The sequence below is a fragment of the Podarcis erhardii genome (assembly GCF_964252035.2).
Source record: "Podarcis erhardii genome assembly, chromosome: 14".
NCBI lineage: Eukaryota > Metazoa > Chordata > Lepidosauria > Squamata > Lacertidae > Podarcis > Podarcis erhardii.
The window spans coordinates 12,271,457-12,290,237 of NC_138503.1; the positions used below are offsets into that span (position 1 = coordinate 12,271,457).

The following is an 18,781-nucleotide window of genomic DNA, read 5'->3' on the forward strand; positions in this document are numbered from 1 at the left end:
ACTCTGGCAAGACAGTCCGCAGGCAGGTAGGGTCTCAGCCTGCATACCAGATGGAGCTGGTAGACAGCCGTCCTGGACTCAGAATTAACTTGCACCTCCATGGACAGCTGTGAGTCCAAAATGACTCCCAGGCTGTGCACCTGGTCCTTCAGGGGCACAGTTACCCCATTCAAGACCAGTTCGCAGCGTGGTTTACCATCCAATCCCTTTTCCCAGGGAACTCTGGATATCATAGCTCTATGAGGAAGACAAGGGTTTCCTAACAACTCTCAACACCCTTAGCAAACTGCACTTCTCAGGATTCTTTAAAATGGCTTGATACTGCTTTAAATGTATAGTGCAGATGGGGCCTAAGATTCACATCCAGTTGTGTACTGATTTCTACTTTACAGGCCAACAAGAACAGGCAGGAGTAGCTTTGTTGTTCTTTTGGGAGTGGGATGAAGGTATTGTCAGGGAACTGACATCGGAGCCAGAAGTGGAGGCAGGGCTCCCAAGTGATGCCGGAGAAGGGCCAAGCAGGGAGAGAGGGAACTCATCGGCTGGGGAAGGAAATCACCGTAACACTAGGGATAAAGGGGGGCGGTTGGGGGAATCGGAGAGGGGTCTCCAGGACTCTTCGCTGGAGACCAGCGAGGAGAGCACAGGTCCTCCTCTGCCCACACCCACCCTGTGCAGAAGACTTCCGCGCAGGGAAAGTAGGCATAGACTTGGCGTCAAAGAGCTTCTGTGGTGGAAGAAGTTTAAGAAACGCCCACTGACGGATTCTGCTAGCGACTGAACAGCCACGAAGTGAAGGGCTGTCCAGCCAGGAAAGGTTTAACCAGGCTACCTAGCCAGGAGTGGCGGCAACTTACGCACGAGCAACCCCCATACAACCATTACAGGTATGCAGAAGCATTGCTTTGTCTCACAGCCATGTATTTGTTGACTTTAACAGACCTAGCTCTCCAATGCTTTTACGGAAGGAGTTGGCAAACTTTTTCAGCCCTAGGGATCATACTTTGTCATAGGCAGCCTTGCAGGGGCCACATGGCACTGGGGGCGGGGCTAGAGCCAAAGTGGGCGGAGCAACAGATGTGGCCATTGCACAGTAGGGTACATTCCAAGCATCCAGGCAAGCAGCAGATATCATCACAGTTCAGTGACATAATCCCAGGCAAGCAAAAGCACTTGAGGAAGGAACAGAGCACAGATGGGGAGGGGGCTTGGCCTGAGGAGAGTCCCGAGGGCCAGGCAGCGAGCCCTGCAGTGCCTGTATTTTGTGGGGAAAGGATGTTCCAGTCAAAATATAAAATTCCACGTTTGCTAGGTGAGCAAAGGGTTAAGACACATGGAATTCCCTGGAAATTCCTAGATGGCACTCTTGTGAGGTCATAGCCTCCGCTTACCCTGGTGGAAAGGGTAACAATAGGAAGATAATCCTTATCACTTCCTCCCACCTGGTTCTCATCATGCAACTACTGCATAGGAATTGAATACAGGGTCTGTTAGTTTCTGAGCGCAGGCACCATCTTTGATCTAAACCAGGGATGTCCAATTCCCAAAAGATTGCAATCTACTCCCAGGGAAAAAAATCTACCCATTTGGGAGGGAGTTCAGAGTTGTTGAGCTTTTTGTGGGGGGGGCAGGTCAAAGTTGTTGATAAGGATCCCACGATCATCCGGGGATCGACCTGTTGATCGCGGTCGACCGGTTGGACACCCCTGATCTAAACCATGTACTTTGTAATTTAGAAGTATATTTTGCCTGATATTTTCCATTTTTTAAAAAAATAATTTTTATTTGCTTTTCTGTTTTATCGTATCAGCGATGTATACTGTGTTACAGTCGAACACAAGGTAATAAGAAGAAAAGGAAAGAAAAAGTATAAATATAAAATATACGTATGTGAATTCTAAAGCTCAAGGCATAAAAACGAGACTTGGGAAACGGGCTGCTTAGCTCGCCGTACCTCTAAAGCATGCTGGATGTTGTCCTTGTGCCTTCCGGAACGGGAGAAGCTGCTGCTGCTGCTAATGCTGGAAGTGCTGGTCTCGCAAATCTGCTCCCCCAGAAGGCTGTCTTCGGGTAACAAGGTCTCTGCCCACAGCCGGCAAATACCATCAAGGCAGGAAGTAAGCAGCACGTTGCAAACAGACCCCCTAAAGGCAATGCAAAAAGGGATATTGGTACTTGTAGCTTAAAGGTTCACAGAATTGGGGGAAGTACTGAGTGTAAGATGGATGTTTGAAACAAGACATGGGGCCTATAGCAAAAGGTTGCAGCATAGCCCTCCCCTCCTAAAAGTTGCTCTCCCCACCCACACTGTTAAATCTACATTCCCTGGTTACTGAGCATGCACAATCCTTACTGGACACGGGGCTGCTTTCTGGGTTCCTCTGAGCATGCCATCACCTTTCTTGCTCCTGACCACTGGTCCTGTTAGCTAGGGATGATGGGAGTTGTAGTCCCAAAACATTTGGAAGGCGAAGTTTGCCTATGCCTGCCTTAGAGGCTCCAATCCTGTCAGCATTCATCAGCTGTGTTTGCTATTAGGAGTGATGCTTCATAATAGTGTCCCAGTGTCCCAAACGTGCTTAGATCTAACCACCGATAAATTATTGCAAAAATGCAAAGAACAGTGGAGCTCATTTCATTCCTTTCTTCTCCCTTCCAGTCCAAACTACCACTCTCTACCCGCCCCCGCCCCCCGAAAAAACAAAACCCAAGAACAGCAGCCAATTCAGGGAAAGCTACTTCTAAAACTGATGGAAGTTTTCCAAAGCAGTCTCTGGTGCTACATGAGGACCAGCCGTTAACAAATATACACAGCTTCAGTACTCTTACTTGTGAAGCCATAAAAGTAAATTAAAAAAAAAAGTAAAGTCGCTTTTTTAAAAAAATGCAACTAGGCTTTCACAAGTCCCTTGCATCTAGCTAAGGATGCAATCCTTGCACTCTTCCTCGTTAGTAAACCTCACTGAGCCAAGTGAGACTTATTTCTGAGTAAACATGAATAGGATCTGTAAGGAAGCTCATTGGACCCTGGCCTGGAACTCTCTGTATTACCTGCCTAACCTTTCTATACAAGATACAGTGGAACCTCGGTTTTCAAATGTAATCCATTCTGGAAGACCGTTCGACTTCCAAAACATTCAAAAACCAAGGATCAATGGGCTGGCTGCAAAGTCAATGGGGGGAAAAGGAAAAACTTGCCTCGAAAGCCGTTTGACTTCTGAGACGTGTTCGAAAGCGGAAGCAATTATTTCCGGGTTTTTGGCATTCGGGTTCCGAATTATTCGTCTTCCGAGACGCTCGAAAACCGAGGTTCCACTGTAATTCCCTTGCACGGACTCCCTAATTTATGGCATGCAAACTGTAAAATTAATGTGTGACAGTTGCCTATGTTTTTGCACTCAGGTTTGAACCTGTTTTTAGAGGCGGGGAAGGAGGAGCGATTTCAAACCTGGGCATAAACTTGCTTGTGTTTCTCCACGAAAATCCCGTCACCGATCGAGGATGTGCCAGATACACAAAGGCGAAATGAACCGGTGTGGAAGTCCTTTTGGCTTCCTCACTCTCTTGGGGGAGAAGAGAGGATTTCCAACCAGTCATCGGATACCAGACTTTTAACAGACAATCATCCTAAACAAACCAACACATAGCAAATTGACAGTGTACATGCATAATTACAGTTGTGTTTTTTTTATAAAAAAAAACAGCTGCAGGAAATTAGATTAGAGCTGTAGTGATGTGGGAAGGAGGAAGGGTCCTAGCTCAGCTGATGTTCTTGCATGTAGAAGGTCCCAGGTTCAATTGCTAGGGTTTGCAGATAGGACTTGGAGAAACTTGCTTGAAACCCTCAAGAGCTGCTTCCCATCAGTGAATATATTGCTTCCTACATGGTGGGCACAGCTGAACACTTCTCCCCATACTGTTGTCTTAATTGAGATCCAACACCAAAATGACAATTAGCCAATATAAATAATATCACCAATTCTGCCTTGGTTTTGCAGCAGACAAAATGGTCTTCTGAAGACCATTGTTTGCATTAATTAAGTCTATTATTGTTACCTATGGAATATATTTTAACAAGTGAACTATCCACAGTAGTGTGTTTGCCAATGTTGCACTTAAAGGGTTTGGATAACTAATATAAGGTGATGAACACATTACATGAAACGTTAATCACTTAGCTATTTGTTTGGGCGAGATTGAAACCACAGATTACATTGTTCAACACAAGAGGCACAAGGGACTGGTGGTCTTTCTCAACTCTCTTTTTTCTATTCATGAAGAACCAATAAACCTTGAAGGATCAACGAGAGACAATGAGAATGGGCCTCACTGCACCTTGTACTTAACTGCCTTAATCTGAGTCAGACCAAAGGTCCATCTTGCTCAGCAATTTACACCAGGGTGGCCAAAATGAATATATATAAGGCTACTGGGCGGTGCTTGCTGAGACTGATGGGCGTTGTAGTTCGGCCATGTTTGGAAGGGCAACATTCCCCATCCCTGGTCAATACTGACAGGCCAGTGGCTCTCTGGGGTTCCGGTTAAGAGTCTCTCCCAGTGCTTTCTAGATATGCCAGGGTTTGCATCTCGAGGTGCAAACTGTTGTTATAAGAATTCTAAGGTCCCAAATATAAACGTTCGTAAAGTTACAAGGCAAACACGTAAGTATATAAACCATGTGTCTAAAATAGTACGGGAGAACAATCCTGAAGTCATTTTGACTCTCCCAGTGGCCTCAAATATTTCTCTGCAAGGAGGAAGGAAATGGGAAAGCCTCTCCATTGCCTTTTGTCTTAAGGGCGTTACTTGTGTGGGTGAATAGGGTGAGCCTGTGAGCTGGATTCAGGAATTAAAGAATTTACCATCACAAAAGAATGGCCAGTCTGGCCAGGTAAGGCTATCATGTGACCATTATCAGTATCCTGCCAGAAAGGATTTGTGCTGTAGCCTGACCCCTGTGATGTATTTCTGCTGTAGACCTGCCTCCTTCTGTTGATGTATGTATGACGTTTTGGGAGGTGGTCTCTGGCTATAGGGTGGTCAACTTCAAAAGTCTATATAAGGGCTTGCGCACCACTGTTCTTGGTCCCTCCTGCCTCCTGCGTGTGGGGGGAGCACCTGTTGCAACAGTTAATAACAGGCTTACTAGCTGCTTTGTTTCTCAATATTCTCTCGTTGGCCTCTGTTATTTTCTCTTTCCGATAGGGAACCTACTTAAGGACTCTATACAGGCTCTTAGATACCCCATAAGGGAAAAGGAGCAGCTTTTCTTACAACAGTTTTATAACACTGTGGAAGATTGAGGTTGAGTTTAGGAGCTTCTGCGAATAAAAGCAGACTGATCTACCGCCCTTCCTGTGAAAAAAGCAGGCTGATCTACTGGTAGAGAGAGTGTTCCTGGAGCCTGGAGCCCATTGGCTCCCGTCCTTGGCCAGGCTCTGACCTCATAACCAGCTGTGGAATCCTGGGGAATGTTTTGTTTCCTAGGAGGCAGGTGAGTTATTTGAAAGGATCCCTGGGTCAGTTGAAAGCCAGTTGGCTCAGTTAGGAGCCTATATAAAGCCGCAGACACGGGTTGGTGGCAGCGGGGAAGCAATCACAGTGGTGGCACAGGGATCAATAGACCGTCAAACGTCCGGGGACCCTGTGTTACCTACCTGAGGCTAGGTAATCACTTCACTTCTCTTCTTAGTTTCTTTACCGGCCTATACCTTCCTAATAACTTCTAACTGATTATCTCAACTGTCTATCTGACTCCTCTTAACAGATTCTCTCACCCTCTCACATCAAACTATCTCAACCCACAGCCATATCCTCCTTCTCCCTTCTCTAACACCCGACTGACTCCTTAACAACACTAACTCTAACTCCTCCCCTTGGGTTCCCACTTGCCAATCACTTCACACTCATTTAACCCTTTCTTTATGACTCGGCATGATGTCACCTAGGAGGGCAAACACCACAATAAAACACAAAGAAAGGTTTCTAGGTGCACAAAAAGGTTTTTCAAAAGACGCCTAGAGGCGGCAAATGTGGGTGAGCACCCAGGCGGAGAGAGAAGGTGGTTCCATAATACAATGAAGGGGAGGGCAAAAAAACTTTAAAAGAACATCCAACCCACTGGAACATGGGTTGGACCAAATGATGGACCACTAGCCAGCCAACTCCTGTTTGGTGGGTTTAAAGGAGGTGCCAGAAACTGGACCACAGTCATGGCCTGCCTTATTTCCTTCGATACTCCAGAGGGGTGCAAAGTTGGGAGGATTTGGGGAAACTCTAAGTGGATCCAGCTGCCTGAGCCTTCTGCTTGGGGGTAAATGCAGGTGTGGGTCAGATGCTTGGCAGCTGCCTGAGGTTGCCCAGTGGTGCCCTGGGCCTGGCAGAGAGAGTGTTCCTGGAGCCTGGAGCCCATTGGCTCCCGTCCTTGGCCCGGCTCTGACCTCACAACCAGCTGTGGAATCCTGGGGAATGTTTTGTTTCCTAGGAGACCAGGTGAGTTGCTTGAAAGGATCCCTGGGTCAGTTGAAAGCCAAGTCAGTTGGAGCAGTTAGCAGCCATTCAGATCCCTTCTTCTGTTCTTGTCTTGAAAGCTGTTCAGATGGATTGACTGACTTTCTCGACATCTTTGGTTTTCTACTCCCATAGCACAATGTGCCGCTGGTTGCGCAGAAGGTAAAGTCATGGGAAAGAGGGGAGACATCCTGAAGATTCGTGCCCCCACCACATGCCCAGTTGCTAAAGATGGGATTTAGAAAGGTCAGATAAACTTGGTTATCTGACCTTTCTAAATCCCTTCTAAATCCCATGCTGGGTGTTACATGAGCCAGCAATTTTCCCAGAGAGTTTTCTGGTGAATTTTGAGTTCCCTTTTTTGTCACCATCCAAATTGCAGCAGAATTACCACCCCCACCCCAAATATCCAGGAGGGAGAGGGGGAGGAGGGGAGTTGGAGTCCCGCAGCAACATCTGGAGGGCGCCAGGTTTGGGGAGGCTTGATGTAGAAGACATCAGGGTAATTTAGCATGATATAGAAAACATCAGGGTAATTTAGCATCAAAACACTGGGTGACTGGCCAGGAGTTTATTTTGGCCCTGATCAGGTGAAGCCAGAATTAGTTACTTGCTGTCCAATGTGGAAAATGGAGCAAATGGTCTTGTTAGTCATCTGCAGGAGAGCAGCCCTGGGGATCAGCTCTGCACTCTTTGAAAAATGAGAAATGGGTTATGAAACATGCCTGATGAAATGGTGCACTGTCTAGTTATCTCCTGCTTGGACCACTGCAACGCGCTCTACGTTGGGCTACCTTTGAAGGTGACCCGGAAACTACAACTAATCCAGAATGCGGCAGATAGCCTGGTGACTGGGAGTGGCCGCCGAGACCATATAACACCGGTCCTGAAAGACCTACATTGGCTCCCGGTATGTTTCCGAGCACAATTCAAAGTGTTGGTGCTGACCTTTAAAGCCCTAAATGGCCTCAGTCCTGTATACCTGAAGGAGCGTCTCCACCCCCATCGTTCTGCCCGGACGCTGAGGTCCAGCGCCGAGGGCCTTCTGGCGGTTCCCTCATTGCGAGAAGCAAAGTTACAGGGAACCAGGCAGAGGGCCTTCTCGGTGGTGGCGCCCACCCTGTGGAACGCCCTCCCATCAGATCTCAAAGAAATAAACAACTATCTGACATTTAGAAGACATCTGAAGGCAGCCCTGTTTAGGGAAGTATTTAATGTTTGATGTTTTATCGCATTTTCAATATTCTGTTGGGAAACCCAGCCACATGGGTGGGGGTATAAATAATAAATTATTATTAAAATGAAATACATTTACACTAGATAGACTATTAACCTCTGTATGGAGTTTAAGCATGATCATGAGTCAGTGACAATGAGTTCTTTATGAACTACTTTTAATATAACATGCCACCTGTGTAGTGTGTAGTTTGGCCCCAAGAATGAGTTCGCTATGAAGGTTTTATTTCTTCTAACATTTAAAAGGCTGCTGGCTCTTAAAGGCTAGAAAAACAAGAGTGAGGGGTGCAGGCAACCTCCATTGCACTGACCCACATTAAAAGCAAGTCACAACTATGCTGCCTAAGCGAAATCACACTTATTCTGGGGTAGAGATGGGGGGAGAAGAGAAGAATTACAGCCTACTCCAACTCCCATGAGCCTCAGCCAGCAGAGCCAATGGTCAGGGGTGCTGGGAGCTGTAGTTCACCAATCTGGAGGGCTGCAGGTTCCCTAGACTTAGAAGTAGCCAGAATAGAACACACTCCAAGCTGCTGTTTGTTAACAGTTATAATGTTCAGTTATGATCTGTATACAGGTACAAGCAAATAAATTCTCCAGCAAAACATACATGAAGTGAAAATGGGGAAGAGCATCTCTAGAAATAGAACATAAATATCTCTCAGCCACATTTTAGTTAACAGCCAGCCTGCTTAGTGCACACACAGAACCGATACGATGTCTGGCAATAGAAAAGCCATTTTGAAGTCGTAAACCACAAATCATAGATTTACATCCACAGCTGATCTGGCACAAATAGCACCTTAGGGATCGCTTTAGCTGCCTGCCCGCTCCCCCCAAAAACAAATTAATTTTGCAGCTAAGGTTAGGAATTGCTGAGAAGATGGAAGCTAAGGTCATTATGTTGATCATATGAAATGATTATTAGATTGCACTTGCCAAAGAGATATTTAGTGCTCTTTGATACATCAAGTCACTTTCTTCTGAAACACAGATGCTCAGGAGTCTAGTGCCCCCCCCCCAATCCATCTTCCTGCTCCATATTCTGCATTCCATATTCAGGCCCCAGGCCCACTGAAAATATACACCCACACACACCCACACACCCACGGGGTATAAATAATAAATAATAATAATTATGATGATGATGATGATGTTTCCCATGCATTTTCCTTGTACGGCATTCCGTTTGATTCCGTTTGATTATATCAATTTTTATTGCCTTTTCTTCAAAATTAAGGGAGTTCTTAGCTCAGTGGAACAGCAGATGTGTTGCATGCACAAGGGCCCCAATCCCTGGCATTTCCAGTTAAAGGAGATCAGGCAGCAGACTGGGAGAGACCTCTGCCCTGAGGAGCTTCCAGATTTAGCTGTACCAAAATCAATGTCATTCAATTTTAAGTTGGAAGTGGAATAGCAACTCTGCTTCCAGACTTCTAACACACTGTGACCAAGGGGGAAGTGTTGGAGGAAAGGTAGTTTTCATTGGGACAGTTGTGTATGTCTTGGAAGTCCACCTTGCACCCTGCATACGCAATTTAGAGGGGGAAGAAAATAGTCACAGCTACATGGGCAATGATACATGGAAAGGGAATGGTTAAAGTGAAAGAGGTGACTGCTTGAGGAGAAAAACAGACAATACAGACGCAACTGACTAGAGCAGGACTTTCCAAGCTTGGGTCTTCAGTTGTTTTGGGACTACAGTTCCCATTATCCTTGACCACTGATCCTGCTAGCTGGGGATGTTGGGAGTTGTAGTCTAAAAAGATCTGGAGATCCAAGTTTGGGAAACTCTGGTCTAGAGCAGCCTTTCTCAACCTGTGGGTCCCCAGATGTTGTTGAACTACAACTCCCATCACCCCTAGCTAGCAAGGCCAGAGCTCAGGGATGATGGGAGTTGTAGTCCCACAATATCAGGGAACCCACAGGTTGAGAACTGCTGGTCTAGAGCAATCTATACAGGCCAAAACAAACAAACAGAAGCAAAAGGAAGAAAACATGAGAAAATGTTTTGTCCAAAACATGATGCAGAAGTGAGTCAACGGCAGGCATAGGCAAACTCGGCCCTCCAGATGTTTTGGGACTACAATTCCCATCATCCTTGACCACTGGTCCTGTTAGCTAGGGATGATGGGAGTTGAAGTCCCAAAACATCTGGAGGGCCGAGTTTGCCTAGACCTGGTCAACGGCATGTGGCTATTCCACAATATTTGTTCATGTGGAAGCAGCTTAAGACCCTAGGGAATGGTTGCCAATCAGAGCAGATGGGCTAGAGAAGGGTAGCCAACCTGTGGCTCACCAGATTTTGCTGGCCAACAATTCCCATAATCTCTGACCACTTCCCACTCTGGCTGGGGTGATGGAATCTGGAGTCCAGCAACACTTGAAAGGCCACAGGATAGTCAACCCTGAGGCAGATGGACAGATGATTTGACAGCATAAGGCAACTCCTTATAGCTTTGCAAATTTTCCGTTGGATAACAGCAACTTGCTGAGGAGAAAGACGCAATAACATTTAATAATAATAATAATAATAATAATAATAATAATTTTTATTTATATCCCGCCCTCCCCAGCCGAAGCTGGGCTCAGGGCGGCTAACAACAATCAAAATAATCCAATGATTCTAAAAACATTTCATTATAAAAATTAATTAAAATCAAATTGATGGCAACCATTAGGCTAAAGTTCTGTGAAGATTGCCAAAGGAGCGGGTCAGACCGTGCCTTGGCCAAAGGCCTGGTGGAACAGCTCTGTCTTGCAGGCCCTGCGGAAAGATGTCAAGTCCCGCAGGGCCCTAGTCTCTTGTGACAGAGCATTCCACCAGATTGGAGCAGCGGCCGAAAAGGCCCTGGCTCTAGTTGAGGCCAGCCTAACCTCTCTGTGGCCTGGGATCTTCAAGACGTTTTTATTTGCAGACTGTAAGCTCCTCTGTGGGACATACCGGGAGAGGCAGTCCCGTAGGTACGAGGGTCCTAGGCCGTATAGGGCTTTAAAGGTTAAAACCAGCACCTTAAACCTGATCCTGTACTCCACCGGGAGCCAGTGCAGCTGGTATAGTGATGGATGTGATCTCGCAGCGAAGACCCCATAAGGGTTTTCCTTTTCACCCTTCCACCCTTCCTTTTCACCTCTCTTGAAACGCTTTCCTATCATTTCTTCCTGATCATTTCCCTACACCCCTGACAACTGGGGAATACAGAGCCTTACCTACAAGCACTGTCCCAACTCTTCCTCTCTCTTGGTTTTCCATTCATTACATTCTCACCAGGGTTCCCAAGGTTTAGCTCCCCTCTTCTAATAGTCCCTGATCTTATCCAAAATGCAGAGAAACAATTACACTTTTTATATTGGGAACATGGCTTGGGAATGAAGTTAGGATAATAAATTATTAGAAGAGGTTGCAGAGCTCTCAAAGTACTATGTAAAAGTAATAAATCCTAAATATTTTTATTTTTGGGGGGGCCGGGGTGGAGAGGAAGGACAATACAATCATCTCTGCAGAGACACAATTAAACAAACAATATTTTTTAGCCAGACATAGTGCTGCAATCACCAATCTAAACCAAACTGAGCCACAATGCAAGAACTAAAATGGCAACCATCTCTGGCACAGGCAGAAAATGGCTTCCAAGACCATCTGCTTCAGTTACTTAGTCACAGACCTCTGGCGCTGAACACAATAGGGCAAAACAGATGGAGATCGATGGAAATGAAAGAGCCTTTGACAACCTCCTGCTACATCACTTACTACTAACAAAATTCTGAATTAAATGTAATATTGAGAACATAAGAGGTGGCTACTGGATCAGGCCAGCAGTCCATTTTGTCCAGCACAAAGTCTCACAGTGGCCAACAGCTGCCTATGAAAAGCCTACTAAGGGAACCGTTTTGTCTTAAAGGAGATGTCTAATGTAGGCCTATTAATTTCAGTGTGTCAACTCTGTATAGGCCCCATCTGCACTATACATATAAAGCAGTACCGTACCACCCTAAATGCTCATGGTTCTCCTCAGAGCCCATGACGCTGGACAAAATACACCAGATTCTCATTTTGCCTCAGGTAGCGAGCCTTGTAAGGAGACCCCCTATCCGCCCCCCCCCCCGAGCTACAATTTCCAGACTGGATTAACAATCAACCCTCTTTCCAGGAAACTCTAGGAACTAACTCCATGAGGGATGTCGAAACATCACCTTTAAAAAACTACAGCTCCCGGTAACCTTTTGGGGAAAACTGTGACTGTTTAAAGATGCACGATGCTGCTTCAAAGGTATGGTGCAGATGGGGACTTAACTGAATACAAATAGAATTGCAACTATATAATAACTCATGAATTAATAATAATAATAATAATAATAATAATAATAATAATAATAATAATAATTTATATTCCGCCTTCCCCAGCCGAAGCCGGGCTCAGAGTAGCTAACAAAAATAAAAGTAACACAGTTTACATAAAATCACAATCAATTAATTGAAATACATTCTAAAATCAATTCATTCTAAAATCAATTCAGAATCAAATGCTCATTAATTGTATCAGGGTGTACTTAAGTACAAGGGACGTTAGAAAGCTCAGTGGCATCTACTAGCAGATAACTGGATTTGCAGTAGATCAGGAAGCAAAGGGCTTTTAGAATCCCGGATCTGTGTAGTAACTTAACCAATATAAAGGCACAGCTTATCCAGTTCAGCTAGTGTATGGCTTGTGGATGCTGTAAGCAGCTGGGTCTGACAAGTCACTGGCCATTACTTGGTTCCCGTCGGTAGTCCTCACTGTTCTAATAAAAATCAAAAGCCAGCCCCACAAACCTGAACCCTGTGCATTTAAAACAACCAACTGCAGCAAATTATTTAATCCTTGAGGGTGAGGGTGGGGACACTGCTAAGACAGAATCACATCGAATGACAACAAAAGACAATAAGCTAAAAATAAAATGAAAATCCAGGGATCCAAAGCTTTGAATGAATAATCCACTATACATTTGAAAATTCTTTTAATCGAGATTAAATCACCCAACATGGAGAGAATGGTGAGGTGTGGGACACAGGAGACTACAGTTCAAACCCTACTTAGTCATGAAGGTCACTAGGTGACCTCAGGTCAGAAGAATGATTTAAACTGGTACCCACCCCAAGCTTTTCAGACCCAAAGCCCACCTGTAGTCACAACCTGGACTATGGAAGCCGCTTAAAGTATGGGTTTTTTAAAAATTATTTTAATGGCACACACGCAACTTCATCTCCTCCCTTTTCTATTCCACTCTCTTTCTCAGCACGGTCCCGAGGTCAGTGTCAGAAGGGAAAATACGATTTGCACCCAGAAGATCCTAAGTTCATCTCCCTGGCATCTCAAATCAAAACGATCAGCAGCAGATAAGCCATGTATATTGATGGTGATAAACAGATAAATAAATGAAAAGGCAAAGGCCTGAGACCAAGGAGACCTATTAGAGTAGTCAATACTGAGCCGGGTAGACAAATAATCTAACCTAGCATATGACACCTTCCTATATTTCTCTTCCTTTCCTGGGGTTAGGGCCCTTCGGCTCCGTCAGGGTTTGGCATGGTATGGCAGCCCTGGACACAAGAAGGAGAAGGAAAAGATTGGGGAACTAGAAGGTGGGCCTCCAGGGATGGGGCAGGACTTGTTGCTGAGAACCAGGTGCTGGCTCCATAGGTGGGATCAGAGACACCTGTCCAGACGGAGCGTAAGTGTGCAGAACTATGGAGAGACAGTCTTGTGTTTGAGCTTGCCCTGCCTTCTCATTCAAAACTGGACGGGGAGAGTAGTGTGAAGTGTCAGGACTCTTCCTTTTGGTTGTGAACCTGTTGCCTTGCTCATGCACCTTGGTATTCCAACTTCTGGACCTTATGCTTGCTGATAAGTCTGTACTAATATTAGCCTGAAGGAATATATCTCCCTCACTAGCAAGTAAGAGTCACTGGGTTTGGGATGGGAGCCTGACACGTCTCTTAAAAGACAGTAAGTCTAAGACAAAGGACAGCTGTCAGGGGTTCAGGGAGAGAGACGCAGAGTGAGGGGGAAGGATTCCAGACTGACGAGGAAGAGGATGACAATGACCCAAGATTGTCCATGAGTCCGTCCAGTGAATCGGAGGACTCCCAAAAGGGAGCCCCTCTGGTCAAGCCAAGGGGAGCTAGAGGGGGAAGCAGTCAGGAGCAGGGAAAGGAAGGGGGAACCCCCAGTGGGAGTTGGAGAGCGAGACCGGCTGCTCCGCTGGAACGGAGTGAGGGGGGAGGAGTGACCAGTGTGTCAGAAGGAGCAGAACAGGAAGCAGAGAGGGGAAGGAGATCAGGGCAAAACGTGCTGCCGGAAGGGGAGGAAAGTAGTATTGAGGGCAATGTAACTGTCGAAAGGAAGGTCAGGAGCAACGTAAGCGCGCCAAGTTCAAAATGGGAGGCGCGCGGAAATGAAGAGAGTCCTGGGGAGGAGCCTGGTCCCAAAGCCCGAAGGAGGGGGGAGGAGGCGGCAGAGGATTCAGCCTCGGGAGAGTCCCGAAGGGAGAGAACACAGGGGGGCAGAAAGACCCTGCGGAAAAGGAAAGAGAGAAAGAGGTGGACCAGTACAAGCCTCTTAAACTGGTGTCGAGGGGGGAGCGAGTCAGAGGGGACTTCAGCGGTCTAAGGGTAACAGACGTAGGGTCACGGACCTCGGATCTAAAGCTACTGATGTTCTTGAATAAAAGCTTTTGTACATAAGCTGGAGTGGACTTTGGTCTCTTGTGAGCTGGGACCACGGGTGACTCTGACAACAGCAAAAGCATCTTGATGTGTCTGGTGCAGCATTCCTTAAGCTGAAGCTAGATCCAATTTTGGGTCCTGACTCACTAGCTGAAGACCAGTGAATAAGATGTTATATGGCTATTCCCTGTTAGATACGCGAGGAAACAATTCTATTTTACTAAGCAGAAATAATACAATTCCTGGCACACTCCAGAAGTGCAATTCACTTTCTTTCTCATCCTTACCTTTCCGGCTGTGGCAAAATATTCACCATCTGGGGACCATTCCATCAGATGTACAGACACGGCCGTTCTAAAGAGCAAAGCAAGAGAAAAGAATGCAGTTCTCCACTGAAGGGGAATTTACTTTTTTTATGGACACAGCTATGGCAGCCTAAGGTTATTCTCACCATTGACATCTCGTTACACATACAGGAGAAGGTAGCTAAAAATACTTTAATTGCCGTATGGCAATGATGAGTAACCTGTGGTCCTCCAGGTGCTGTTGAACTACAATTTCCACCATACCTGATCACAGACTATTCTGGCTGGGACTGATGGGAGCTGGAGCCCACCAACATCTGGAGGACCACAGGCAACCACAGGCAACATCTGCCTCATATCTATGCTGCATGGCATGACTAACTTTAAAAGCCAATTGCATTATTGAAGCAGGATCAAGGATTTTGGCACTCTCAGCGAAGCAATGAAATGGTGCTCCATCCCTTTAGCAACCCAGAGGCCTCATAACCCATATTTTTTAGTGTTGGAATAAAGCAGTGAATATCTGTAACTGTTGCCGCATTCTCTGTAAAAAAAAGAAGAATCTCATGTCAGCGTTCAGTATGAGCTGCCTGAACCAAATATGCTTGCACCATGGACTTTGCAGCAACATGAAGCCAACTCCCAGATACAGAAAAGAGGCACAATGTTTTCTGGCTCTGTACCACTTTTGTTAGGCACGACATTGTGAGCATTGTTTGAAATGAAAAGAAGACTGCATCTTGAAGGGAAACGACTATTGACTATAACAGAACTCCGTGGCTAGGCAAAACACTTTGGAACAGAAGTAATCAGCTGACAGAGGATTGTTTTGAACCAAGTTCTTCTCAAAGTAAACCCACTGAAATCAATGAAGCTAAGCTAACTCTGAGGACTAGAGTTGAATGCTACTAAGAACCTCATTTTATATGATCCTCTAGACCAGAAACAAATTGTGGGTTTTTAGCCCCTTGCCTTCCCCCAACATTTTCCCCCTCACTTGAGAAGCATCGCTTCCAGTTTAGCATAAGCCACAGTTTGACAACCAGCCAATGACAGCACTTATCCCACCCCAAAAATGGAAATCCACTTCAATCTGTGGTTTCTATTTCTGGTTTGGAGGCATAGAAAACAATGTAAACAATGGTTTGCACTAAGCAAACAATGGTTTGCACTAAGCAAAAAACTGGAAGGGAATCTGCATCCATTAGGGAGAAGAGGAGGCATGCAAGCCCACAGCTCAAATCCAATCCCCAGTTGTCTGAACCAACTAGAGATTTGTTGTGTTCAGTTATACTTCCCTGGAAGAGGAAGTCAATATGGTTTGGAATGCACTGGAGACTTTGCACCTAACAAATGTGCATATATACAGAGAAGCTTGTTGCTATTCTGTACTTGGAGCATAAAAAACATGCAGCTCATTAAAAAGCATATATGGCTTTTTAATGAGCTGCATATGTAAAAATAATTTCAGGTTCTAAGAGCGATTATGGATGGGACTGTAAGATGTCCCTGCCTTTCCTCCATAATCATAAAGGTAAAGGTAAAGGACCCCTGACAGTTAGGTCCAGTCGCAGACGACTCTGGGATTGTGGTGCTCATCTCGCTTTACTGGCCAAGGGAGGCGGCGTTTGTCCACAGACAGTTTTCTGGGTCATGTGGCCAGCATGACTAAGCCGCTTCTGGCGAAACCAGAGCAGCGCATGGAAATGCTGTTTACCTTCCCGCCAGAACGGTACCTATTAATCTACTTGCACTTTGAGGTGCTTTTGAGCTGCTAGGTTGGCAGGAGCTGGGACCGAGCATCAGGAGCTCACCCCAGCTTGGGGATTCGAACCACTGACTTTCCGATCGGCAAGCCCAAGGCTCAGTGGTTTACACCACAGCGCCACCCGCGTCCTCCATAATCATACTCTCGGACAAACTTACCTGCAGTGCCAGACACATTTCCAGTCGCTTAGAACAGGATGGATTTTATCATCTTTGAGCTCCAAGTCAGGATCATCTTCCTCCTCCTCTTCTAGGATATCACTAGATGGAGGGGCCCATAACTGCAAATAATCTGTTGCAGTCAGCAGCCGGTTACCTGGAAGCAATGGATATGTAAGCAAAGTAGACAGCAATATTTGGCCTACATGCATTTTACCTTCTACTGCTTTTTCCAACATTTGTGAATGAAAATATGGGGCTGGGGAATCATGGAGGACAGAATTCTCCTCCACAAAGACTATTGCCCTAACATAAGCATCTGCTTTTGTTACTGTCTGCATTATTATATTCAAGACAGTTCCATGTGCTAGGGCTGTTTGTGAGCTGACCCTGCCCCCCAAAAAGACACTTAAGAATGTAAATCGAGCCTGAAGAATAGAGAAGAGACACTCTTCAGAATATTAGGGGCAGGGGAAGCATGGCTTTGTTTTTTGCAGTCTTCAGATGAGAACCAGACCATGTGAAAAATGAACATAAGATTTTTAGCTGCAGTTCATTCATTTTCAGCTTTGTATCCTTGTTATAAAAAAGTGCGCCTAGACATTCTGTTGTTGACCCATAACCTAGGTTTAAGGTGCCATTTAGCTCCTGGTTTTCATATCTCGGTTTCTAACACTGGTCCCCTCTTATTTGGCATGCCTCTAAAAAGTCCCAAAAGCTATAACCATTTTTCATAGAGGAATCACTCCATTCCCTGGATCAATCTGGCTGCTGTTTTCTAAACTTTTTTTTCCAGCTCTACAATATCTGCTTCGAGGTGAAGCGACCAAAACTGTGCACAGTATTCCAAAGAAGGTCTTACTGTTGTTTGTACAACAGCATTATGATATTGGCAGTTTTATTTTCAACTGCTTTCCTAACGAACGGAATAACACACTAGAGGGAGGCAAAAGTACCTTGATAATATTAGAGGAAATCACAAAAGATTCCCCCTGAAGAAGATCCCTCACAGTAACATGCTGCAAAGCACATTAGGAAGTGGGAACTGACTTAATGTTGACTTCGTATTACCTTGAGGATCCCATGCTAGGTTGAAGGTCATAGAACTGAGGAAAAACTGCCCTGTCTTCAGCCATTGACACTTCAGTTGCTGCAGTGCAAACATTACAGAGTTAATTCTTAGGGGGCAAAAAACACACCACACAGGACAGAAGCAATCTTTTCTTCACATAGCTATAAACTGACATTTCAGGGTTTGTTTTTTTAAAATATTCATTTGATTTGATTAAGCAGTTACTTTTGCTGTCAAACAGCATTCTTCAAGGGTGACAATTAAAACCAATAACACGCCCCAAATTATGCACTTTTCAAATAACAGATCACAGCCATGGCTGTGGCATAAACACAGGCAACAAATTTGCTTGCACTCCTGCTGTTGGGCATGAATAGCTGATTCATTAAAGAAGGGGAGGGAAGTTATTTTGTGTCCCATGCCTTCATTACAAAGAGCAAAACTAAAGATCTGCAACAGGGAGAGGGGTTCTTCTCATGTACAAAACAATATATTTCTTTAAAAAATAATCATAATCATAAATACATTCTATCTATTCAATGATGGGACATGTTAAGACCACCAAACAATGGAAATTAAACTGAATACATCCTTTACGGCACAGGTGGGGAACCTCCTGTCTGCGGGTTAACCGTGCCCCCGGGGGGTGAGGTCCAATTTGGCCCATGGCGCCATTTTCTCCAACCATGCCCATCGACTGACATTTCTAGGTGAAACTGCCAGAGACTATGACACGGTGGTAGAGAGAGGAAGGGCTGGGGAGGCTTGCCTGTCAGTTCCAGGAGATGGCAGTGGAGGCTACCCCCCCAAATTTTGCCTGCCCTCAACCAGCCCTCACCTGCCTGCCTACTCCCTTCCTTCCTTGCAGCCAGCCCAGGGTGTTCCCCTGCCTGTCAGCTTCATCCTCCTCCTTAGTCTCAACCATGGATAGGCAAACTAAGGCCCAGGGGCCGGATCCAGCCCAATCGCCTTCTAAATCCGGCCCACGGACAGTCCGGGAATCAGTGTTTTTTTACATGAGTAGAA

General features: G+C 45.6%; 1 protein-coding gene and 1 long non-coding RNA gene across 12 annotated transcripts in view; one reads left to right on the top strand and one right to left on the bottom strand.

Annotated features, from left to right (window-relative positions):
- Positions 1-18,781, top strand: part of LOC309328947 — a 340,017-nt gene that overhangs the window by 301,643 nt on the left and 19,593 nt on the right. For both annotated transcript variants that reach the window (XR_014150939.1, XR_014150940.1), the window contains exon 2: positions 6,355-6,672. This is a non-coding gene — a long non-coding RNA (uncharacterized lncRNA). The remainder of the gene's footprint in view (positions 1-6,354; positions 6,673-18,781) is intronic.
- Positions 1-18,781, bottom strand: part of DMXL2 (Dmx like 2) — a 109,737-nt gene that overhangs the window by 73,671 nt on the left and 17,285 nt on the right. For 9 of the 10 annotated variants that reach the window (XM_081838593.1, XM_081838590.1, XM_081838587.1 and 6 more), the window contains exons 4-8: positions 17,755-17,833; positions 16,684-16,840; positions 14,740-14,806; positions 3,449-3,627; positions 1,955-2,144 (exon numbers count right to left, since the gene is read on the bottom strand). In XM_081838593.1, the coding sequence (XP_081694719.1) occupies positions 1,955-2,144; positions 3,449-3,627; positions 14,740-14,806; positions 16,684-16,840; positions 17,755-17,833 (672 nt within the window). Of the gene's footprint in view, positions 1-1,954; positions 2,145-3,448; positions 3,628-4,862; positions 4,920-14,739; positions 14,807-16,683; positions 16,841-17,754; positions 17,834-18,781 lie in introns of those variants that run through there. The other variant, XM_081838585.1, reaches the window with a different exon arrangement.